The 26,511-nt window shown below is 42.2% G+C and overlaps 1 protein-coding gene across 2 annotated transcripts in view; it reads right to left on the reverse strand.

Annotated features, from left to right (window-relative positions):
- The window catches only part of phf14 (PHD finger protein 14), a 95,184-nt gene that overhangs the window by 28,872 nt on the left and 39,801 nt on the right, over positions 1-26,511 (reverse strand). Inside the window, exons 12-17 of one of the 2 annotated variants that reach the window (XM_053446454.1) lie at positions 24,638-24,744; positions 23,964-24,095; positions 20,383-20,533; positions 14,350-14,412; positions 13,699-13,820; positions 9,455-11,696 (exon numbers count right to left, since the gene is read on the reverse strand). In XM_053446454.1, the coding sequence (XP_053302429.1) occupies positions 11,690-11,696; positions 13,699-13,820; positions 14,350-14,412; positions 20,383-20,533; positions 23,964-24,095; positions 24,638-24,744 (582 nt within the window). In that variant the 3' untranslated portion in view covers positions 9,455-11,689. Of the gene's footprint in view, positions 1-9,454; positions 11,697-13,698; positions 13,821-14,349; positions 14,413-20,382; positions 20,534-23,963; positions 24,096-24,637; positions 24,745-26,511 lie in introns of those variants that run through there. The other variant, XM_053446453.1, reaches the window with a different exon arrangement.

A 26,511-nucleotide genomic window follows, 5' to 3' on the forward strand; every position in this document is an offset into this window, starting at 1 on the left:
CCAAACTTCACAGGAGTGCTCTTTTCATTTACGCAAAACTGTCATGACTGCCCACATGCTGCCCTGATTACTGTACCTTAATGATGCCTTGGGAATGGCTGTTGTGTATCATGGGGAAGATGTTTGAGTTAAAGCACCTACTGCTCACTGACGCAGACAGGCTTTCGTCTCTCTATGTGCGAGAAAATGTGGTTTTTAATCTCCATTTATCCATGTGGGTGGGCTCAAACCTCTTTTTCTGCAAAACTGATGTTTACAGCTGGGCAGTTCATACAAGTACAAGAGACACACTTTTTGAGGCATTTTTGCTTGAAATACAAAGTGTCTTAGCCCAACACTCACAGGAATCATGGTTACGGCTTGCTTGTTGCAACTAATAGCCATCTAATGCCTATCTTACTTAAATATTACACGAAGGATGTCACGACTTGAGGAAAGGAGATGGACCCAGTAGCAGAGGTATATAACAAAAGGTGTATTTAATACAAAAAGAGACTTTAACTTAACAAAACACAAAACAAACACTAAAGGAATTACAACACTGAAAAGACATGAACTAGAACAAGAAGACAAAAACACAAGGAAGCTTACTAGACTCAGGAGAACAGGACATGGCAGGAACGCAGGACAGGAAAGCACCAAAAACACAGCAGGAAAAACGGCAACATGGAACACAGCGAGAACCGCAACATGGAACAAAGCTTGAAAAACAGACAACCCGACAGCGGACAAGGGGAAGGACAGAGGCTTAAATACACACAGGGAAGGCAGGGGTAATTGGCCACAGGTGCAACACATGAGGAGTTAGAAACACAATCACCAAGACAGGAAGTGAAGACAGAAACCACCCACAAGGAACAGAGACTACAAAATAAAACAGGAAACTGAAAACACAGAGGCAGAAATACACAAACTAAACTGACAGAACCTGACAGTACCCCCCCCTCAAGGACCGGATTCAAGACAGTCCAAAATGTGAACCGAGACGGGAGGGAGGAGGGGGGAACCGGAGAAGGGAATCCGGGAGATGCCCAGGGTCTCGGGCCGATGGCTCAGTGGCCTCTCAAGGGCAGAGTTCATAGGCTCGGGAGGACGGTGCCGTGGCTGCTCAGGGACAGAGTTCACAGGCACAGGAGGGTGGCACCGTGGCCGCTCAGGGGCAGAGTTCAGGGGCTCCGGAGGACGGCGCCGTGGCTGCTCAGGGACCGAGTTCATAGGCACGGGAGGACGGCACCGTGGCCGCTCAGGTGCAGAGTTCAGAGACTCTGTAGGGCGGCACCGTGGCCGCTCAAGGGCAGAGTCCAAGAGCTCCGGCTTCCGCCCTGCACATGGGGCAGGAACCGGAGTCGCAGCCGGAACCGGGACCAGAATAGGCGCTGTAAGGACTGCCAACGCTGGAACCTGAGCGACGCCAGTCAGGACCCTCCGGCGCGGGACAGGGACTGGAGCAGACTCCGCAGAGGCCTCTGACACCTCGACAGGAGTGTCGTCTGCCGGGACCCTCTGGCATGGAACAGGGACTGGAGCGTGAACTGGACCAGGGACTGGACCAGGGACTGGAGCTGGCACCGGGAGGACCTCCGACGCAGAAACACAGGGGACGCCAGCCGAGAGCCTCCAGCGCGGAGCAGGCACTGGAGCAGGCACTGGAGCAGGCACCGCGAGGACCTCCGACGCCGGAACACAGGGGACGTCAGCCGAGAGCCTCCGGCGCGGAGCAGGCACTGGAGCAAGAACTGGAGCAAGGACTGGAGCTGGCACCGCGAGGACCTCCGACGCCGAAACACAGGGGACGTCAGCCGAGAGCCTCCGGCCCGAAGCACGCACTGGAGCAAGGACTGGAGCAGGGACTGGAGCCAACGCCGCTGTGAGGATCTCCAACGCCGAAACACATGGGAAGTCAGCCGTGAGCCTCCGTCGCGGAGCAGGCACTGGAGCAGGCACTGGAGCAGGGACTGGAGCCAACGCCGGTGTGAGGATCTCCGACGCCGCAACACACGGGACGTCAGCCGAGAGCCTCCGGCGCGGAGCAGGGACTGGAGCAGGTGCTGGAGAAGGGGCTGGAGCTGGCACCGCGAGGACCTCCGACGCCGTAACACAGGGGACGTCAGCCGAGAGCCTCCGGCGCGGAGCAGGCACTGGAGCAGGGACTGGAGAACGAGCTGGAGCTGGCACCGCGAGGATCTCCGACGCCGGAACACAGGGGACGTCAGACGAGAGCCTCCGGCACGGAGCAGGCACTGGAGCAGGGACTGGAGACAGAGCTGAAGCAGACGCCGCTGTGAGGACCACTGACGTTGGAGAGCGAGAGACATCAGCTTGGGCCCTCCGGCGCGTGGCAGGGACTGCGTCTGGCTTGGGCCCAGTCGGAACTGGATGTGGCTGGGACCTTGGAGCATGCTGCTGGAGGGAGAGGCTTCTGCTATGGATGCCCCCTCTCCAACGTCCACCACCCTGAGCAGAACCCTTCTTGAGGCTGCGGGGTCCGCCAAATGCCAAGCGGCTGCCCCGATACGGGTTAGTGGATGAGGCTGGAGGGTTGAGGTATTTCTTTAGTCTGTCCCGCACCTCCACGAGGTACGGGACAAAATGGCTCACCCAAGGCCGATCCTTTAGCCATACCTCAACCACTGCAATTTCCTCCAGGGTCTCTGACTTGCTCGTGTGTCCCGGAAAACATAGCTCATCCACCAAAAATTCTAAATAAAAAACTTGCTCTTGAAACAAACTAATCTCCGCTGAGTCCATTTTCTGGTCGGGTTGTACTGTCACGACTTGAGGAAAGGAGATGGACCCAGTAGCAGAGGTATATAACAAAAGGTGTATTTAATACAAAAAGAGACTTTAACTTAACAAAACGCAAAACAAACACTAAAGGAATTGAAACACTGAAAAGACATGAACTAGAACAAGAAGACAAAAACACAAGGAAGCTTACTAGACTCAGGAGAAAAGGACATGGCAGGAACGCAGGACAGGAAAGCACCAAAAACACAGCAGGAAAAACCGCAACATGGAACACAGCGAGAACCGCAACATGGAACAAAGCTTGAAAAACAGACAACCCGACAGCGGACAAGGGGAAGGACAGAGGCTTAAATACACACAGGGAAGGCAGGGGTAATTGGCCACAGGTGCAACACATGAGGAGTTAGAAACACAATCACCAAGACAGGAAGTGAAGACAGAAACCACCCAAAAGGAACAGAGACTACAAAATAAAACAGGAAACAGAAAACACAGAGGCAGAAATACACAAACTAAACTGACAGAACCTGACAAAGGACACATTAGCTGTGTCTGAAATGACCCACTCATTCACTTGCCCCTTCAATTATGCCATCGGAAATAATAAAATAATAAATATAACCCAGTCTGACTTTCAACCTCGCGATAATTCTGATATTTTTTATACGAATAAGGAGGAACTTGAGAGAGTTCTGCACGCTCTCCGCTCGTCTTTTTTTCCCCTCAACATAGCGAGCGTAATGCATGAAGTTATATATTGCTAGGTAAGTGACTGCTGTTTGAGCATTACTTTTCATGAAAGCTGTAGCAAACAAGACTGACCGGGGGGAATTCACAGAAAGATATCATTGTGGAAAAGTTTGCAAAAACATCAGAGTGCTCAAGATACACCAGAGCAAGTCTATGTGTGGAACAGCAGTTTCTCCAGACAGGAAGCACCTCAGAGAGCTGAAGATGTCTTGGCACCTGAGTCAAACCTGACTCCTGAGAGTGACAGCAGGGATTAGACCAAGTGAACCCCCCCCTCGGTTCCCCAAATCCATTTGTCAAGGGAAGACATGATCAAATGGCCTAGATCAGCAGACGACCCAATGTGGACACAGTTCGATGAAGACCTAGACGGTATCCTGGAAACCGCCCTAACATGTCTGGCCCACAGAAAAATCTATGAACTCACAACCATAGTATACAACATTGCCAAGAAGCAATTTGGCCCATTCAGGCAGAGAAGGCAGCCCCAACCACCACCGCAACCAACAGGAGAAAAGGGGAAATGAACCACCTGAGAAGGGAGATAAAAGCGCTCAACAAGCTGTTTAAAACCAGCTCGCCGGCTGAAAGAGAAGGTTTTTAGAACCTAACAACAAGAAGAAAAAAGACCAGCACTTTTTTTTTTTTCTTTTCAGCCAGCCCAAGTCTGGCATACTAACCAGTTCAAGACCAGAGGTAGAGGAGTTCCTATGAGAAGCTCACAATGATTCAGGCAGGTGCCGAGAACTTTGTGCCAATCAGACCATTCACAGACCTGGAGAACCATCAACTGTGCTAAATGTGAAGGAGCGGACATTACAGGAAATTCAAGCCATCATCCGGAAGGCCAAAGCTCCAGCCGGCCCAGGCCCAAGCGGTATACCGTATAAGGTTTACAAAAAAGGCCTCACATTTCTCAGGAGGCTATAGAAGATGTTGAGGGAGATCTGGGCCAAAGGCACAAACCTAACTAGCTGGAAGCTGGAAGAGGGATGTTTTGTTCCAAAAGAAGATCATTCAGTTCAGGGAACCCTAGACCAATTTGTTGTCCACCAGGCAACGCCCGAGGCACTACAAATATGCACTATTTCAGGATGGATGTTCTGCTTTCTATCTATTGTTTTATATTAATGTATACAGTTTTAAGTTAAGCAAGACAGGTTTCTGTTTAAGAAAGATGCCTATTTTATTCAGTTAATTTAGTTTATTATTAAAGTGAATTGCTGGATAATAATTTGTTTTCCATGTGTTCATGTCACTCCAAAATATGCATATAATTTGATTCAGGGTCAAATAGTTAAAAAATCGTTTCGGAAGGGTGAAGGCAATCGGGTCGGCCGGCCCTGCCATGAGGTGTCCCTTATTTATTTTTCAGGGAGTTGGCAACCCTAGCTAGCATGTTAGTGTTGAATCAACACCCTTAAGCACCAGTGCTCATCATCACTATATAATGCCAGTGTTGATGAGCACTGGCTTTATAATGTGCGTTATTATAGTTTTTTTTATATTTATATTATGAAAAATAGATGGTTTAATGTTGTTTTTTGAAAAATGTACTTAGATAGGTGAAATATTTTAAATAAAAAAAAGGTTAACACTTTCTACCCTTCGTCGGTGTAAAATATTATTTCTAACATGATGTTGACGAATGCTGTTGAGGGACCCACCTGGGAATTTTTGATTTGGTCCCCAATAGACTCGAGAATCCCCACTGGGTAAAATAAGCTGAAATACGTCACTAAACACAAGGACAGCACTAGAAGTTATTATTGAGTGATTTTGAAAGAGCCATTGTCCACGTTCTCCTACAGTCTGTGGTTTCACTCAGCATTAGGCTGTTGAACTATGGATGGTAGTGAGGAAACATGCATCTGGCCACATACCTTGCTGTCTCAGCATTGCTCCTTTGGAGGGTGGCGAATTTGAAGCCTCTCTGGCTGTTCACCGTAGCATGTTCTCAGTCTCTCAGACAGTGTCTGAGTCACACAGCCTTACCAGCAGCCTCTATCTGGTTTACTGCCCTTACACACCCAGCCACTGCAAGGTCCTTGATGTTATCAAAGCAATTGGGCCCTGCTTTAATCATTGGGAAAATTGAGTAACCCCCCAACCCCTCCTCACACCACACCTTGTACTTTTGAAGCTGACAAATCCAATCACTCATAAGAGAGGTTATTGATTGATGTAATCTTATTGGAGGTGAGGTGGTGGAGGGGACATGATTGATCGCTTTTGTCTGCTACACGTGTTGCTCTTAGTTGACGATTCGTGTCCACTTTTATCTGGTGTTTAATCTCTGAGTAAAGTTCGCAGACCCACCGCCCCCATAGCATCACCCTGGGACCCGTTCCTCGAATGGGTCTCATAGCCTGCAAATCGGAGCCGACTTTGATCTCATCTACCTCTTCAACATCGATGTCGCATTTCTGTCTAGGTCTCATGACGAGTAAAGAGTCATCACTCTAGCAAATGCACAGAGCATCCATTCATTCATATAGCCTGCAGAAACATTCACCGATGTATCACTACAACTAAATCCCACTGATGAGGACAAAGATAAAACTACATTAGATTGAGTATGTTGAGTATGAAAAGATAATTCAACTAGGGACAACAAACATGCTGAAGCAGGGGAAAGCAACAAATTGTACTAATACTAAGTGACATTATAATAGGTTTAGGATAGGAAGTGCTCCCAGCAAACCTTTTTTGTGTTCAAACAAATCTACATGATATTAATTTCAAATGTAGAGAAAAATATGTCTCCTGTCATTTGTTTGTGTACAGTCCATGAATGGTTTCCTGAGACTGCTCCAACACGTGCACTCCCATTTGAAAGATGATCACATCTCAACCCTACGACGGAGGGCCTTTTGTCACCGCCTCTGACAGCAGAGGTTCAGAACAGCTGCTTCCCTTTTGTTGTCAGACACGAACACGTCCACATGTCAACAGATGTGCTAGTTGCTCTACACTGTCATCAATAGCCACGCACTAAATTCTTACATGTGATTTACATGTGGACAGATGTAACAATTATGTGATGATGCTAAATCTGAAAATGCCCGAACAAAGCCTTTCAGTGTACCGAACTGCAAATGAGTTTGTTTAAATTATTCATTTGGATTTAAAAAACATTATTTGTAAGAGAAGATTTTGTTATTCTAGACTGTAAAAAAACTCACTTTTCTCACTTCATGTTAACATATCAGTGAAATGTGTATTTGTCAAGGAATTAATCATTCTTCAATTCTTTCTTAACTATTGTGATAAGCTTCTTTGTGCCTGAACCTATTAAGTAGGAGATATTTAGTTTGTATATTATACTTCGGTTTTCAATTTATTTTCTAAATCAAATCAGATTACAAAAACAATGACCAAAATCAACATCGCTGAAACACAGATTAATGAGATGTAAAACCTATGGAGGTACTGATGCTTGTTGCTTCCCCAACGCTTTGTACCATCACTTTTGCGTCCATGTATCGATAGTAGGTTTGTGGCTTCAAGAACTTCTTTTGTCTCCTGCAGCCTTGGTGTCTGCAACAAAGTGGCTGAAACAAGGCAGTAAATTTATCACAAGTGGGCATTGCAATTACCTTGGGGCTGCTCACGTGACAGGAATCAATATGACACAAAGCGCTTACCCATTGACTCTCATCCATGACAAAGTGCGCTGGTGTCTTTCCGTAGAAAGGAGTGCATTATTGGACTCTGTGAGGCCCCTACATTTTGATTTACTGTTGGGTCATTGCAACATTATAAAAGAGCCATTGTTTCCCAAGACGGGGAAGTAACGCATTGATTGCTGAAGAAGGACCTATGGAGACAGCCCAGGCAGAGCTGGACACAACTCATTCACAGCTGGGATGAAAGGGAAAGAGAGGGATCTCTACAGTCTTTTCCTGCTGCTTTGTGTCTGGCTCAAGTTTGTCATGTTTTCCAGCAGGGGGCCTCAGTGAACTGAGTACAAGGCTCGAGCTGGCTGTCTTTCAGCAGCGCCTCCGTGTCCTCACCTCCATGGGATACACTGAAACTCTGACCTCTCCGAAAAGCTTGGTCTACTCTACCAGAGCATCACTAAAGAAATTAAAAGAGAAATACATGCAGCTTGAAGCACGCTGCAACTTTAAAAGAAGTCTAAGATGTGACACTCATTAAGATATATAAAGCACCCATCGGCTTTTGTGGTTCATGTTCTGTGTGTAATGATTAAAAATTGGGATAGGAGGAAATAGTTCAGTTAAGAGAGGATGAGACAGAAACCATTAAAGGAGGAGGAGGGAAGAGCATTTACCCCAGGAAGTATTTGAGCAAAGCTATACTCTGGCAGAATCAGTGGGATAAAGAGAAGGGGGAAGAAGCAGGGGAGTAATAGATTTTAGCTGCTTGGCCACACTTCCCACACAGCCACAGTACCAGCTCTTGTGTTTTCTGTTTTAATAGGGGACAAAAAAGGGTGAAGTCAGCAAAAACAAAATGCCGCCATTAAATCATCTCCCCGGATCCGGTGTCAGAGCAGTAATGGGAAACGCACTCATCATCGGAAAGGTTACTGCTTTCCAGAACCTCCCTGCTAGCTTTTCTCTCTCTTTATCCCTGGGCCCCTCCTCCTCTTGCACCTTGTGGCCTCAGTCTCATCCCCTAACCAGGAACCAGCTGTAGCTGAGCTCATCTCATGGTTTGTCAGCTGCTGTTCAGTCCCCGGAGACCCTGGGGTTGAGAGTGAGGGATTGGGGCATCTACAGTTTGCCACGGTCAGTTAGTCCCATCTTGTGGAGATGCCACCAAATCATGCAGACACCTTGCTGAAAACCAAAATACATCTCTTTCCGCCTTCTCCCAGAGCTGTTTAAAGAGCAAAGTGCCCATCCAATTGAAAAACAAAGTTGCAAGTGGATATTGGCTTTATACTCGACTGTGGAAAGCAGCTAAATATCTCAAGAGCCCGAAAACAGATATGCATTAAATCCAACTGCCAATTCTTTTGGGCTCCATCAACTGGTAAAACTCGAAAAAATCTGTTCCAGAAAAAGAGCTGGTGCTGAGGATATTGGGGAAAATGTCCATGAGCAGTAATGAACATTCAAGCTGATCCTATGCCATACAATTTTTGTTGTGAATCATTTCTAACTTCCCTCTGACACAATTACCAAGCGCATTTAAGCTTAGAGCCTGTCTTAAATAATTAGAATTATTGGATCATATTGGTTCAGTTCAATTTCATTGTTTATCCAACGGCCAACCAACATCCTACACATGACCTTTTTTTCACACGGTGTATAGTAATTGATGCAAATTCCCTTGAGTCAGTCAAGCAAATGAAAGTGAGAGAAGGCTGACTTTTACAACAGGACAATATTAAATGACTTCAAAACCACCATGAACCACTTACAAAATCCTTTGAGAATCTGTGGGTAGAATCGAAACATATTATGTGTGTAGGGAGGCTGTTGTATATTATTATTTCTAAATCTAAATTAGACAAATTCTTAACTGGGTACGAAAAAAGAATCTCCAAGCTTCTATATCTTCCAAAATGAGGATAACTAACTATTTGAATGACTTCAAAGGTATGTCCCAATTTTAATATTTCTATTACTTTCAATTCACACACAGGTTCCTTCACCTTTGCTTTATCCGTGTTGTCATTTTCCATCATTACATGACTTGGTAAATACTTTAGAACTGATTAATTCTTATTATTCATCTTTGGACTGTCAGCTTTTGTATCCTATGTCTTAAGTCTCATTTTCAGAAGGTTTTTTCAGGACTCGAATTAGAGAATTAGACCGTACTCTATGTGGGATGAGCGGCAACGTTTCCCGACAAGAAGGCCACTTCCCAGGTGATAAATCACAGATGACAGAGGGCATTACACGCACAAACGGACCGCCGCCGCTGCACCTTTGGAACGATTAATTAGCTGGCTGACACTCATATATCACTGCAGCAATAAGGTGAAAAAGTCAAGAGTTTATTAAAGCTCCGCTTAATTTTCAAGAGCTATAGGCCAGAGGCTGAGACACTTCACATACACAACAGCAGCAACATTCATATTCTTACTTCACACAGTATCACAGTAACACAGTACACATTAGTCTGAAAATTCCCTCCAAAGCATTTCTGTAAACAAATGTAAACAAATGTTTGACAATTAAAAGAAAATATGGTAGTCGCTTCAAGGCTCCACCACAAATCAGAGTTCAACTTTGTTCACAACGCAAGTGTATGATAATACGTATAATCAAGTATGAAGGTACAAAAAGAAAAGAACACGTTTGGCCTCTTCAATAAATACTGTACACATCCTCGCTCTACGCAACTACCTGGCATTCAGCTTCTACAAGACCACGCCACTTATTTTTTGTCATTATACAGACCTGGGTAAACAGATAAAGCCATGCATTGTAGAAGTGGCACATGGTCTTTGAGACAGACTGAATATGAGTGATGGGAGAGAACTGGTCAGGAGTCAGCAAGTCATTCTGCATCTCATCTCTGAGGACAAACCCACTGTGGTGGTATTCATGGACACACACCGGAGAAGCAAAAGGCAGCAGAACCGTACGAGTCTGACTGCTCCCAAAAGCATGCATATTGGGCCCTGGATAGGCAAGAGAGTGGCACATGAGGGCAGAATGTGACACTTGTCATGAGCCCTGACAGAGCAGCAAGTAGCTGTTTTGACAGCACTGACTATGGGCCACCAGGGACGTGGAGACAAAGCTTGGTTTCTGTCTGAGGACGTGTCAGTTTAACTGTCACTTTAAGATATGGAGACAAAGGAAGACTTCTAAATGCCTAAAGATACTTAAGACATTTGGACTAATAGTAAGGGTGCTATTACCGCTAACTACACTAGTTTGTATCTACTACAGATGCTTTATGATACTATTACTTTACTGCTAAGACAAGAAAGAGTTGGCTTTTCAATAAACAATTACTTTTCTAAATACTCCTGGTCCCTCACTTACTTAAAAAACACAAACCAAAAACTCACATCTTAGAAAGACTAGGTTCAAGTGTGTCTGCAATTAACCAAATTCACACTGAAATTCTTCGAGTGTTTGGGTGGAAAAGACTTCAATCAATACTACTGATTGGCACTGATGAGAAGTCGTACGGGGAGGTCACAAGTGCAGAGCAGCAGACAGAGACCAATGACAAAAAGAAATCTGTTGATCTCAGGTATTTCAACATGTGTGGGGGAAGCAAGTGAGCGCCTAGAGGCATAGAGAGGATTGATTCAGGAGTCGGATGTCAGTTGCTGTCAAGAGTCAAGCAGTGACTTTTACACTTTCTGCTGTGCTTCCACACTAAAATACCACCAACAAGCCACTCTGTTTGCCACGGGGTAAAGAATGGAACTTAGCTGCCATACATCAATTATGCACAACCAGCTTTCAACACATTTAAAATATCTTAAGACCTAAAAACCGTAACCTTCCTGGAAACCAGTCGATCTTCAGTGGTGACTTTATTTTTGCATTGTGTGTAGGTGTTATTCCTTAACTGTGAAGCCTCTGCCTGTATAACATGTACTCCATAGCAATCTGACCATAGTTGACAGAACATTGGTTTATACTTAAGACTGATGGCTCACTGACAACGTCTAATACCCCAACATCCTATTTCAAAATAAACATTTAAGGAAGCAATGATGGAGTTAAAGATTACAGGGCTCAGTGTCTAATAAATGATATATACGAAATAGTTGCATCAATCTATCAGTTCTAACTTCACTGGACAAGCAGAACAGTTTTATGTTTAGTCACCAAAATGTTTCAACACATGAACTGTAAAAATAGAAAACTAGTCAGAACTTTGTAGATGCAGACGTCTGCATAGATGCAACTGAAGCCACAATTGTTAAAAAAAAAACAATAAAACATACTTGTGGTGGATAAAAAGCAGATGGAAATTCAACATAAGCCAAACATTATTGGCTTAAAGCAACCTTTCGAGGTTTGGATTCCATAATCTATATTTAGACAGTTCCGCTGAATTTTCGTTGGACAGTTGTTGGTCCAGTTAGGGTCAGGGTTGGTTGTAGGGTGGCGTGACGGTCTCGTTCTTCAGCCTGACCCGAGAGCCTTTCTTCAAACGCCTCAATTTGTCTCTCTCTGTCTCTAAGCCAACGGTCATCTGTCCCAAGTTTGTATGGGAGGTGAGGTGGCTGCCCCGGCTCTCACAACCTGTGCAATGCAAAGATAGAAAGAGTCAGGGCAGCACACCTCACACCACGACACCTCACAACCCTCACAAATTAAACGCTGCTTCAACAGCACGACAAGTACAACACAAACACTTTGGTATTCAAGTGTTTTCATGGTCTTTCAAAGGACACAGGTTCATTATAAAAAGTCTGAACAAGCTGTCACTGTAAGGATAGAAATTAAGTTTACGATACTTTTTTATTCACTTGTGTAGATTAGATTTGTGGCCTTAATTTAAAGCTATGTCAACTCAAAAAGCAGACTTACAGAGGACTTCATATCTGAAATCTTGGATAAAAAACAGTATTCAAAAAAACATTATAATAATAAATTATCTTTTATAATAAGCCAAGAAAAAATAAAGGCTTGCTGATAACATCAGGCAGGTAATGTGAAATGAACTACCTTACATCTTAAATTCAGCATATTGTACAGTTTGACAGCGTTAATTTAATTTAGTAAGACATAAGGGTCATATGATATTACATTACACTACATATTCATTACACGTGGCATCTATTGCACCTCTGTTCATACTGGGAGAGGGATCCCTCACATGTGGCTCGCTCTGAGGTTTCCACGTTTTTTTTCCCTGTTGAAAGTTTGTTTTCGTAGTTTTTCCTTACTCTTTATAAGGTTAAAGGGCAGAGGATGTCACACCTCTGCCCTGTGAGACAAATTGTGTTTTGTGAATATGGGCTTTACAAATCAAATTTGATTGATTGATTCATTGAGGATGCTGGTCTGAAGTTTCTCCATTTTACACAAACATGTACACAGAATGATTCAAAGTGCCTCGACTGTGTCATTGCATTTGCATTATTGTGAAAGCATAAATTTAACCCAGCAAAGTGAATTAACAATTCCTGCAAATATCTGACACTAACAGTCTGCCTGTAAATGAGGGGACTTAGTGCTGCAATTAATTAGGATTAATATGATTAATCCCTTGATTGTTTTCTGATAACTGGTCCATCACTTGGCATAAAAAAACATCAGAAAATAATGAGAATATCGGATTTTTGCTTAAAAAGGCAACTTAGATGATTCTACAATTGTTAAAGGAGAAGGCAATTTAATTTTCTGCTGACTCACTAAATTGGAATATTGTTATTTCTATTGCTCGACTGTTAAAGATTTGAACAAAGGGAGATTTAGTTTTGACTGAAAAAAGTCGATGAAGGCGGACTGAATTTGTGATTTAAGTGATAGCAGTGGTGGTGTTAGCATGACAGGACTGTTGAAGTAATGCAATCAGCTCTGCAGAATGTACAACACTCTGGATTTATAAAAACATCTTGTAAAGATGGTGGAAGTGATGGGTTTGCATCAACAGAGGTTAGATAGATGGCAGATGATGTAGTAAAATAACTGTTTAACTGTTGTTCTGACTGCAGCTTAATAATAGGTAGAATGGAGAAAAAAAATGGGAAAAGAGTATCGCACTCAAATGGTGAGTTGTTTCAACCCAGTAATTCCAGAAGTCGTTAAAGTGGTTGTGAATTCTGTTCAGTCAGAGGTCTGGTGAGATTGGAGAGAATCTTTGTGTACGAGATTTATCGCATGACAATGGGCTGACAGGCTGCCTGTTGTAATCTATATTTTTTTGTCCCTCCACAGAATTCCAATATCAGAAAAGAATCCTGTTTATTAGATGCCTGACACCTGAAATCCCAAGGCAGGAGCAGAATAAACTGAGCTATTCATTAGGCCATAATGAACTGTTCAAATGTATGTGGCAGGTCAATATAGGAGGCCTATGGAGAAGATACCCTCAGCCCCCTCGTTCTGCACAGCACAGGCGGCCAGAGCCTAATGAAGACTGAACTTTAATCACCAGGAGGATATGGCTGCCTCATGAGATACACATACACACACCATCACATCACCGCACCCACACATAATGTAAAATAACCCCACCTCCCTGCTCCCTCTCTGATCACATAGAAGCATGCACACGCGCACACAAACATTCTCTCACCTCACTAGGTTTTCATTGTCGCCCGGTCCTTTGCAGGTTGTACAGTCGGTTCTCATGTCTTCGGCTTTAGGTTTTTTATGCAGTGCAGACTGCCGCTGACGGCGTTCCCGTGGCAGTGGTTCCTATGGAAACACGGCTGATTAGAATCGAGAGCTGGATGGGCACTTGTTGGAGAATGGGATGTAAACAGAAATTATATGTTAATCTGGGAAAATACAGAAACTACAATTCCTGAATGCAATTCATCAAAGTGACTATGAGGGTTAAACTGACATTTTCTGACTTTAAATTGCAGCGTTGCAGTTTTAAGGTGTAATCTATAAGACTGGAGATCAAATTAATGGAGCTTTTGCTTTTAATTTACACCGTAGTGATTTATCTGACTTGATATTGACAAATACTAAAAACTTACTGAGCTGACCGGGGTTGATGAAATGCATCAACCGATATGTTAGTTTTAACAAGAAAAAACATGATGGGGAAATAAATTGGCCTGAGACAAATAAACCTGTATAACTCAAGAAAGTAAAGGAGGTTAAACACGGGTGATGTTTCTGATCAGAGCTGAACTAGTTTATGAGGAACAGAATATGTCAGTAGAATGTAAACTACAACAGCAGTGTCTTTGAATAGCAGCATTAGGAGATAAACCTCTGTTTTGTCTTCTTTGTCTTCACAGATGGGAACTCTCTTCCTCTTCTGTCCTCTGGTTCTCTGTGAAACACAAACAAAGCAGAGTTCAGACACATAATGCCCTGCAAAGTTACATTCTCATTCAGGTTAGTGGCTAAACAACTTCTTAGGATCAGAGCTAAGGATTTCAGTTTTAATTTACTCTCTACAATCTCTGTAAACAGTGTACGGCTGACAAAGGTCTGAGCTGATAAAAATAATGATCTAGGCTGCCTTTGGTTATTACAATGCACTCACAGTGATAAGCTTTGCAAGTTGCACCGACTTCTGTATAAACTTTTTTGCCCAGGATTTTGTTTCTCAGGCAACAACCCCATTCTATATGATTTGTGACTATAAGTTGAGATGGAGCTCTGCAGACACAGCTCAGGGCTTAAACAAGTACTTCCGTGATAGATACTTATCTTTCTCTGTAAAACATGAAGCCAGAGTTGTCTAGGGGAAGAACCTACCTGATAATGAGCAGACCTAAAAGGTGACTGTTGTGTGAGTGAACTGTTTTGTATAATAGTTAGAGAGTTCTGCAATTAATGTCCCCCATCTTTCGTGTTGTAAATATGACCTTTAACATCTGTTGTTTCTCAGTTTGGGTTCTGGTTGGGTTTGGAATAAAGTGGATCCCTGCTTTGATTTTTTACAATTCACACACAGGGAGAAACATGTGGTTCACATTATGCACCTAGCAGTTGGGTGGTAAAGCACTGATAAATGTAGTAATGCAGAAGAGTGAATGTAAGCTAGGGATGGGCATAATTAATCGACGATCGATTAATTGATCATTAAGAATTTCGTCTATGACATCATTTTTTCATCCATAAAACGATTGCATGTTCGCTATGTGGCGGGAGGCCGTAATATCCGAGTTGCCCTGAACGCAGCACAGCGAGGATGTTAGCAGCTGGAGAAAGCAGCCCGGAGCTAGCCTCCGCTGCTCGGCTTCATGTCCGCACACGGACCGTCAGTCCACTTGGAAGGGAACCCGGACAGACCCGGGTCTGGGTGAGGGGTTCCGGGAGTGAAGACGTGACAAAAACCTGACGTGTAATAAAGACCTCAATGAGGAAACACGCTGTATTTTTTCTAATTTCACTGCATTTTAATATAGTGAATTTTAATATAAAAATATCAATGATTAATCGAAAATCAATCGTTAATTCTCCGACGATCGATTAAAACAATTTAATCGAATACCCATCCCTAATATAAACCTTCATAGTCAACATATTTGTACAATCATCTTCCTACTATGAGTAACATAATTACTCATGACAAACTCAGCATTCATGGTTATTTCGTGGACATGAAATGTCTGCAGTTGGGGTCTTGTTCTTCCATGCCGTTACAGGAAAAAAACCTTGACTTCACTGCCCCCCCACTTCTGAAGCCCTTATATTAGGAGGGCCACATTCCACTCAGTCAGTGGGAGTAAATATATGTGTTCATATGAAATGCGATTTTATATTTTACCATTTGTGAAGATGTTGTGGTTTTGATTGTGAGGAGCTGAGCTGATCGATTCAGCGCCCCTCTGTGTTGTAACCACTAATCTCTTGATTTGAACAAATGAAAGCAGCCGTACTCAGCAGCATTGACAGCAAATCACTTGCATTGCTGCTCATGCTGTGGCAAATAATGTGACTTCATTATTTCTGTGAAAACTAAACAGAACTGGATGAACATCTAGCAACGCCACCATCTACTGAACAGGTCTGAGGGACAAAGAACCAAGCATGAAAAGAAAAAGAAATCAAACATCTCCTCCTTTCAGCAAGCAAGCAAGTGTTGGAGCTGCTAAGGAGGGTTTAAAAGGGCTAGAAAAATCTACAACATATTTAAACAGATTGTGAAAACAATTCCATCTGTTGCCTTTGGCTCGCCACTGCTCGCCAGATGGAGCACTTATCATTAAGAATGCTAACTGTAAGAATGCTGCCAGTTGGCATTCGCAGACCCTCACCGTATCTCATGCAAAAGCAGCACCGGACAAAAGGCAAGACATTATTTAATCATTTCTGCTTTAAAGTGGCGTCTGTGAAGGTAATCTATAAGGCCAGTGAGAGCTGGCTCAGCTGAATGAAGCTCAGCCACACTGCACAGCTAATCTCAGGCTCTACTCAGGTGAGGAAATTAAAACTGCAGGCAGTTTATGAGTACCAGGCAAAATCAATCTTTTAATTAAGTACATCAGTGCATCTTTAACAAGCATGAATCATTTCACACAGGATTAGAGAAATTAACAGAGCATAGGAAGCGGCAGTAACTAGATATAGTAACTTAATTCTCCTAATTTCTAAATGATTAATGGCATATGTTGATATGGGAGGTTTTGATGAGAGCGCTGTTGTGGGCTGCTGCAGCAGCAAAACAGGTCCCATTAGCAGGATTATTTCGTTTCCACCTTAAGCAAGCTCTCAAACCCGAAATTCTATTTTAAATTCCCTCGGATATATCAATGGTTTTATATCCTTTCACAAATAGAGTCTAATTTCTACATTTCTGCATATTATTATTTTTAAGAACCATTTAACTGCAGCTGAAATAATTAGAATTATTTGGCAACAATTCTAAAGGATGAGGTGAAAAAAAAGCTGTGACACAACTCCCCCTTATGTTAACTGAGGGCAGTTATGGTAGCATTTACATTGTATTTATGATTGTAAATAATTGTTGGACTCATGTATGGAACAACAATTTGTAAGTCCTGCCACAAATTCTGACCTCGATCAAGTCATGGACACTAATATTGAATACATAAAGAAGCAAATATGACTGAACTCATCATTTGGATTCCTAGGTTTGCCCATTTGTTTTTTTCCCCCCAATTCTAAATAATTTATATCAAAACTATAGATTGTGTGACCCTCCACAGAAGGTACAGTAACTGCTGTAAATGGAACGGCTGCGTCCATGTTCAATGTCACAAAGGTCCCGCTCAAACTTATATCTGTGTGTGTGTGTGTTTGTGTGTTTGTGTGTGTGTGTGTGTGTGTGTGCGCGTTGTGTGTGAGAGAGATAGAGGGCTGAGTCGATAAAAGGGCAAATAATTTGAAAGATTGCCCCCAGGACACATTTGCTTTCACGCAGTAAAAAGAATGGGGCTACAAGCATCCCAGACACCTCTGAATGTGGTCTAAGTGATCAGATCTCATACGTGTCCTCAATAGATCATGGGTGTGTTTAAACCTGAACACAGCTACTTGTGATTGGATCACTCAGGTCTGATGTCAATGTTAACCTTGAACCCTCTGAACCTATTGTTTATCTATTTACAAGTGTATGGAAAAGTCACAATTGCTGTTTTCAGACATGACCTCCAGATGGTGTCCGCATTATTGGGTCTAGACTTTCTTTGGCGGTTGTCCGTCACACATGAACAACGCAGCGGGAGATTCTTGGCTCAGACGCATTCACAACATAGAAATCTAGGGAGTGGTCAATCAAGGGGTGGTGCAGCAAGCTGAGGCCGGATCTAACTATCACGTGAGATTACGTATTTTTCGTTTACTGCACATTGATACCGACATCGGCTCTCATCACCAAAAGCTTTCTTAACATCTTCAACGGTATCGTCAATGTGTGCACCGTTTTTTTTTTCTTCATTTCCTGAACTGTCGCATGTTAAAAAACGTCATCAACCAACCCACTCCCTCGCACTCAACAACTAATCCATGATAAAGTTCCCAAGGCAGAGGTCATGTTTCAGTTACATCTCCCACACTGAAGAACAAATGTGTGTTAATGGACTGTGCTTGAATGAAGCTCAGGCTTGCTACGTTCAGCAGGGCAGTGTAAAATCTGACAGTCTCATGGAGCATTAATTTTACAGCTGCGACAGTACGCACACAAAATGCAAATTAAAATCCAGCTCGCAGGTTGACTTTAGCAGTTTTACTCCAGTAGGCAGTACTAACTACAGGCAATGAGTTACAGTCAGACTTGTTAACTGAGGGCCATATTAGCCTTTTTAGCCAGGATATGCATGTGTGTTCATGTTTATACACACACAGTCCTATCGGCCATATGAACTGCCTGACTCACACACACACAAAGACACACGGCAGCCGCGGAGGCCAGCAGGAGGTCGATTAGCCAGTCCTGATAAATTGAAACATGGCTTTAGAGAAGTGCCAGCGCTTGGGTGCCCTGGTAAAAGCATTAAACATGCAAAGCAGGGCCCTTTTAGCGGCTGCCATTGCACGCCTTGCATTTGAAGATAAATGCTGCACTGAAGTACTTCGCCCGAGTGGCTGTGGCTCCATAAAAAAAAAAAAAACCTCCTAATCCCTGAGAGCTCAAGCAGTCCTCAGCACATGTCTGGACACAGGTTTCTAAACCTGAACAGAAAAACAAATTAACCCAGACTGACACTGTGCTCCAACACTACACTATATTACCCTCTGAGAAAGATAGAGTGCAGAGTGTGGAGAAATGTCTGGGACACTCCTCCTTCTCTTTGTTAATTTCTCTATTTGTAACAAGAGACTGTAGACTAGAACAGCTTCAGTGGCTCTCACGCCACTGTGAGCATTCAGTTACAACAGAAAAGAGCCCTCAAATCCCAGGTGAGTGGCAACGGGTCACACACTGACAGTGGAAAAACAAAGGAGAAGTGACAGACAACCCCAGCCCCCCTCCTACCAGGCCCCTCCTCACCAGCAGGCTGTCGGATATCAATCTGGAGGGTTTTTCTTGAGGGAGCGAGGAGGCAGCTCAGTATCACAAGATCAGAGTATGGTCGGTAGAGATAAGTGAGAGCCAGTGAGGGGTGGAAAGAGGGTTCTGTTCCCTCTCACAGCTGACACAAAATATTACACCACCAGCCGACACAGTCCTCACGCTGTCGCTCTTTTATGGACAATGGAAAAAGTCACATGGAAACTAACAGAGGATTTATGGCCACATGGACACAGTCGTAGTCTGGATGACTTTCAAAATCACGTGATCATCTATCACACTGAACTAACACTTTTTGTGCGTGAAACTATAAATATGAACATATCTATTGTTTATCTGTTGTCATTATTCTATATTGAGTCAGATTATTAGGTTTTGCTCAATCTTGAAGATGAACAGATAAATTAAAAGGATTCAGTTTTGATTATTTGGTAGAAACCCCAAAAACCTGCTGAAGATTGATGTGCATTAGGGATTTCAATCAGTGACCATTTGACCATTAGCAAACAATTACAAATTTGAACTATTAAACATTCATCTGTCATCTCAGTATACTTGGGATATCCGTTCAATCTGAGCCCGTGCGCTGAGTTCTGACTGAGGATTGTAAAAAATCTTCAGATCCAAACAGATATCTAGCCCAGTTCGCCCATCTCAAGTCGTGATATCAAGGGGATCAAGAAAATGTATATGCTGATTACATATTCATATTTAATTTCAAATGTAACTATATATTTTATCTTTTTAGCTTAAAACAAATTTGGCTGAAATATGCCCTTTCTGAATTTAAGTTGATTGATTTGATCTTTGCAACAGCTCCCTCCGTCGGGGAACAACAGATCTATTATTTGGTGTGTGAATGCAGTGTGGGTCCACATTTTTGGGGCAGACTGAGAGTAAATGTCTCCATCTCCTAAAGATTGATTATATAAAATCATCTGACCGCCGACCCTCCCACAAAAGATAACACAAAAGTTCTCTAGATTTGGTTTAGTTTTTGAGATTGTGAGTTACTGACTTGTATATTTCGCCACACTGCCTTCTGCAACAAAAGCTTACAAATGTTGATTTTGAGCTCTGGGGAAAAACTACCACCTTGTGTATCTTTGTGATAACCTTAAGAAAAGACTGAGACTAATGAGAACTTGAGTTAATCATTGGAAATCAATAAATATCGATAAGTTAGAAAAGAGTTTCATCAGTAAAACTCTGATTAGATTAGAGGATGCTAACTTGCCTGCATACCTTTTTAGTTAAAAAAACAACAGGTTTTCTTTAAGAAATTTGTTTCTGCTGATCACATTTAACATTTCTCACTTGTTGTTTCTTGGGTTCTGGCGACATCTCCTGTGGGATGAATTTGATTGGTCCTTTGATCTGTCTCCTGGACCTCTTGGTGCCATCAGGTAGCGTCTCCATGGCAATATCGGCCTCATCACTGCTGGCCTGGTCACACTCGGAGCATTGCCTGAGGAGGAGGAAGAGAGCAGCTAATGTCGTAAAATGTTCTTGTAAATACATAACACTGTCCTCTGAAAATATGAGGTCTGACTGACTGCTTGGACATTAAAAACGTTATGGACCATAACAAAAGTATCTGGTAGCATGAGCATGCAGTGGCATAACAGCAAATAGTGCTGCCCACTTACTACACACTGTTATTATTATTATCTGTTATTATGAGAAGTGTATAAATGTTTTGGTTCATTATGAAACCCTGGCGGGACAAATTAAAATATGTTAGGCTGCCACAGTCTAGATTATTTAGGGGAAACACTCCAGTAAACCTGAGATAATTAAAATGAAAGCAATCTTCATCCAGACAAGCGCTTGAAGGTATAGTTCACCCAAAAATGAAAATTCCCTCATTATCTACTCGCCACTATGCCAATGGAGGTTGAAATGTTTGAGTCCACAACAAACTTGTGGAGTGTCAAGGGTAAACAGCTATGCAGCCTCCATCAGCATAGTGGTCAGTAGATAATGAGTGAATTTAAACTAGGCCACCTATCAGGAATAAGCGCTGTCCATTCGAAACATACAGTTTCACATACACTTTCATGTGCATGCCACTGTAAAGGGGAAGCAGATTGTTTACTCTACAGAATGTTGTTTTGTTACAGAAAATACTAAGAATGAGGAGCAGTAATAGTGAAATGAAGGAGCAGGGATTTCTCTTCTTAATGACAAACTGATGAGGAGGAGGAACAGTGATGTTGTTGCTGTCAGTGAAGAATAATGATTTCTAGTTGACGAACAGTACCAGGAACTAATCCTGGGTTAACTGTGGAGTCCATTTGTAATAGCCTTTATACAAAGTGTATATAAATGAAGATCAACAGATTAATACTCACAAATCGTAAAGTGGAATCTTTCTAAAAAGGTAATAAACTACATCCAGGTAGAATTTATTGAAGGGGAATTGTAGTACACTGCATTGTAAGGGTACTTGAAGTTAAAGTTCTAGTTTAAGTCCGAAGGTCAAATCCTGAAACCTTTTCGGAAACTGTAGTATATTTTGAGAGGAGATGGGGGTCGTCATTGTGATTTAGTGCCAACAATGGATCACACATCCCATCACATTTCATCCACAAGGTGAAGAGAAATGGAGATAAACATCCTCACCTCCTGGATTAGTTTTACCCTTTGGAAACTATAAACAAACCTTATCGGAGGTCCTTGCCCATACACAACCCACACAACCAGATAATACTGATATTTACTGCATCAAGTCAAAGTGAGACCCGAGTCAAAGATTATGCCTCCTCTGTTTGTGTATCATAATGGCACAGTCTCAGTTCTATAATTACTTATTATTCTGGCATCCACACATCTATTATTTACAATTGTTTCTAATAAATGAAACGAGCTTTGTGCTCATTTTCTTCTGAACGTCCATGCACAAACAAACTATGCTACACACTCACAAACACACCCTGACATGTAACTGCAGAGTGATCTCTGCATTTCATCAATTTACAAGAGCAAGAGGAAATGCTTCTTCCTTTTTTTCATCACCAAATCTCCTCTCTAGATAAGGAACTGTAATCGAGACTAGAGCCTCTAACATTTCTCCCATCTCCGCATCAATCACTTGATAATCCTACTGCCACTGCCTGGCCTCACATGTCAGGATTAATATGAATAAACAAACTCTAACGTCATGATATATTACGGCTCAAATCTGACGGAGAATGAGAATCAAACCCTGTTCACACTCACATAATGAAAGTGCTCTGTGACTCGAACTGTCAGAAGAATTCTTTTTTTATTTTCACATCAAAACAAGAGAGCGCTACAGCTGAAAAAGGCTGCAGTGAAACTGAGACAATCACCAGGAATGTGCCTGCTGATGACCGATGACTTTAGACAGTTAGGCCCTGTCCCAATTCCTCTGTCTTGGCCCTACCCCTAGATAGGAATTGCCCTTCGCTGGGAGTGCCCCCCTCCAAACAAAGCCACAGGGGAGAGGGCGAGTTAATCTTACCCCAATAATAAGGCCATCACTGGCTACATAATCAGTCAACCAACATTATGACAGGGACAAACAATATCAACCAACGCTATTATACTGACACGTCACAACGATTGATCTATTGATCGATACACAGTCAGTCAGTGTATTTACATCAGTCATTTCACTGTTATGTTATCCTGTACATAGAAACTTCTGCCCAGTATTAAAAACGTTATAACATGATTGGAGGAGGATTTTTTTCTTTAATTCATATACCGGGGACGCAGGAGTTACAGACGTTGCTCTCACTCAGTCTGTTTGCATGCTCGTTTTGACAGCCTGAATTGCGTTTTTTCTGTAACCTTTGTCAGAAAGGTTCAATGACATCTCAATTGCTACCGGATTAAAATAAAATATTCCGCGGGGTTTCAAAAAAAAATGTTTGGTTATTTCGCAAGATTGAATTCTTACATTTCTGAGCATTTTACCTGCAGCAGTCGCCATCTTGATTCGCTTTGTTTGTATGTAAAGTATTATAGTAGTATAAAAGGTATTTCTTTCTATCCCTTCATTTCTAGGGTCATCCTGAATACACATTGGTTTAAGGGTTGTTTGAAGGGTTAGATGGCCACAACCGCTACATCACATGGAGAAACGGGACAACTCTATCCCTTCACGGCCACGCACAAAACTATAGGGGGAGGGGCAATTGGTAGGGCTGAGGAGTGAATAGGGACAAGACCTTACTGTACGCAGAGGAATTTTACACCAAGTATGAAATATGATGATTTTCATTATGTGTGACACTACCTTTGAAAATATAACCTGAGGAAAGTTATTTCTATATTGATGTAAATCTTCTCAAATGAAAGCTGAGACTGGTCACTTTAATGTATTATCTATTATTACATTTCAAACTGAATTGAGTGAAACTAAGGCTGAAGAACAAAGTGTTTAACTGTCTAAAATATATATGTTATGAACTGTATATCTATTGCTTTATGTCCTTTAATTAGTATGTTGTGTTCAAGCTTTTGTGTAAAAAAAAAACCCCACAGCTTACATACAGTGGCCCTGCCTCTACCTGCCCTGTCCCTCTGATATACAATGTGTCGTTTTCACTGTCATGTTCAATCATGACAGCCTCTGCCTCCCGGAGCACCACATTAATATGCAAATGTTGCTTCTGTGGAATCTTAACCTTCACAAATGGCTTCCTAGAGCAGTCTGGTTTATGCTGCAGTTACCTCAAGATTAGAATGGTTTTCCGGTCTGTACAGAGCTAAGAACACTTTAATACGTTGAAACGTCTCAGCTTATGACAATTTACACTACAGAATTTTTCATCAGAGAGTTTTAAGCTCACATAATATAAAGACCATGTTATTTCCTGTGGATTCCTTGATTAAAAATCTGTGCAAAGTGTATTTCAATGTCTCACCAGTAACTGTTCTTGGTCTTCTTGGGCATGCGTGTAAGTGGTGGCTCCAGGCAGCCCAGGTGGTAGTAAAGCTTACAGGTGTCACACAGCACCAGCAGATGTTGGTCCTGGTTCTTCTTACAGATGCCACAGCTGCAGGAGCACATGAGGTCAAATGTTGAGGTACAATCCATCATTTAATAATAAAATTAGCATCTGAGAAAGCATGTTTTTGTCTTACTATAAAAAAAAACACAAGCGTTAATTTCAAACTCACACATTCACTTATGAGTTTCTCTTCAAGAAGTTCCTGAAACTGCATATTTGCTCACTCTATATCATATTATATTATTGTTATTTAAATCCTCTATTACACAATACCAGTTATTTTTGCACAAATATGTCTCACCCAGATGTGTGTAAGTTTTGTGTTGGTGAAGGTCAGCCTCTTCTTGTTAAATGCATTGGTGGGTTTTTAGGAAATTTTTGAATCGAAGAATGTTTTGAGGATTAGGCCTAACAATGGACATATGCAATGAAGCATGTTGCTTCTGCCCAGGGCATTTCCTGATATTCTACAAAAGACAGCACATTAAACAAGTGCACCCTGGTTTTCACTGTCATTACTTTATCATTTAGTCATCATTGCTAAATCTGCCTTTGCCCTTGCATATCTTTAGACCCTTTGTGTTCACCTGTAGAGGATTGCTGGCATGTTTGATGACTTCCCTGGGGTTCCTCCCTCCTTTTTGCTGGGCTTCCTCTCTTTTGGGGCTTTCAGAACAGCTGGAGTGTTTAGTTTCTAACAAAACAAACAAAAAAACAGTTTCATTAATATTTGCATTTAACAGCAATGAACGGCAATCAGTAATAAATGACGTGAAATTGACATTTTCTACAGAAATGACCCACAATGTGAAAATTTATAGCAAATTTATTAAAAACAGATTTTTTTTTTTCAGTATTCAAAAGCCTATTCTGACACTCCCTGTGGTCTAGTGCATCCTTTCTGCTTTTATTATCCTTCAGATGTGTCTGGGACTCTGTCCAAACATAATCACTACTGACTATGTACATTGATTTTACCATTTTGTGGTGCCGTCCAAACGCTTTGTAAGAATTATCAATCCCCATGTAGTGGAATCATTTTATCCCACAATGAAAACCAATTGTCACTAGCCGGATTTCCATGGATAGCTTGGGAAAAACGATTTAGAAATAGCTACCACTGTTTATCTATTTTTGAAAAATATGAACCAATGACAGCTCAGCAAGTAGTTTGCTCATCCGATCAGAAATGGGAAGAGTTTGTGCCGCTGAAAGAACAAACTTTATCCTTCATCATTAATTGCACCCGAGGAAGAAAAGTGAAATGATATGCACATGTTGCTCAGGTAAGTGTTGTAGTAACTGAAATATAAAGATTCAACAAGAATCAAGTGACACTTATTGACTGTTAGCACAGTTTGTACAGTCAAAATAAAGAGTCTGTAAAGTTCCCTTACAGCAGAGTTGTGTGGAGAGGGGAACCTGCTGTATGTGGCAAGTGAAAAGCAGCAGCAGATTGTCTGTTTATTCTCACTGCATCTCAGGTGCATTGCTGCCATACGGGTTAATTAGAAAACTTATCTCATAGGGACAAAGTGTGACACTAAACAGACAAAGTTTTCCCCCGAGGAAGCTCTAATCTGAGCATGCTCCCTCTGCCTGTAGCACAGAGGGAGCGTCACCGCAGGGAGACCTGATAGATGGGGGGACACAGTGACCAAAGCACAAGGGGCTACTGGGGTTATCTCTCCGACCAGGACTGCAAGTCTGCCTGCATCCAACCACAAGAAAGTCTCTCTATTGCTGATATGGAACAGCTTCAACGTTGTTAACATGCTTTATCGGACAGATGAAGAAGTTTAAAGGTAAATTTTAGATAGCAAACAGTGAGTGGAGGCAGTCAGGAACGCAGACAAGCTGTAAGCTGTGTGGCCTCCTGCCACTCTGCCGAGTGTCTCATGGAAAACATATCAAAACAAAACAGTGCAGGAGCAACTGTGCACATTCTGTGGCTGACCGCATTTTTATCATATTCAATAGAGTAAACTTGTAAATATCAAGTGGTTGAACAGAGTAACACTCAAAAATACTTGAAGACAGAAAGCTCCTTCATCTTTACGTTTAACGCCCGCGCCACACACACGCACATACACGTTACAGTGGCCACACAGCCTGCTCGAGACACGCTGCTATTCTAAAGTGCTGGAGTCCATGCATGTTTCATACAGTTCACAGTTAAATAGACAGTGATAATCATCTTTCCCCACAGGTTTAATCCGTCAAATGTGTAAAAATAAATATTTACAACACATCAGTTCCTGAGCATAACACTCAAGTGTTTTTTTTTTTTGAGTGATTAATTTGTTAAAACTATGTTTTTATTGTTATTGTGGAACTAGAAGATGCGCAGAACTATTACATGTATTGGTCTTGACCAAGTGGTTAGCTACTCTGTAGACAGTAAAAAACCTGAATCATGTCTTAACAAAATTTCTCGATAATACTGTCTTAACAAGGATGA

The sequence above is a fragment of the Pleuronectes platessa genome, chromosome 18, assembly GCF_947347685.1.
Source record: "Pleuronectes platessa chromosome 18, fPlePla1.1, whole genome shotgun sequence".
Classification (NCBI taxonomy): Eukaryota; Metazoa; Chordata; class Actinopteri; order Pleuronectiformes; family Pleuronectidae; genus Pleuronectes; species Pleuronectes platessa.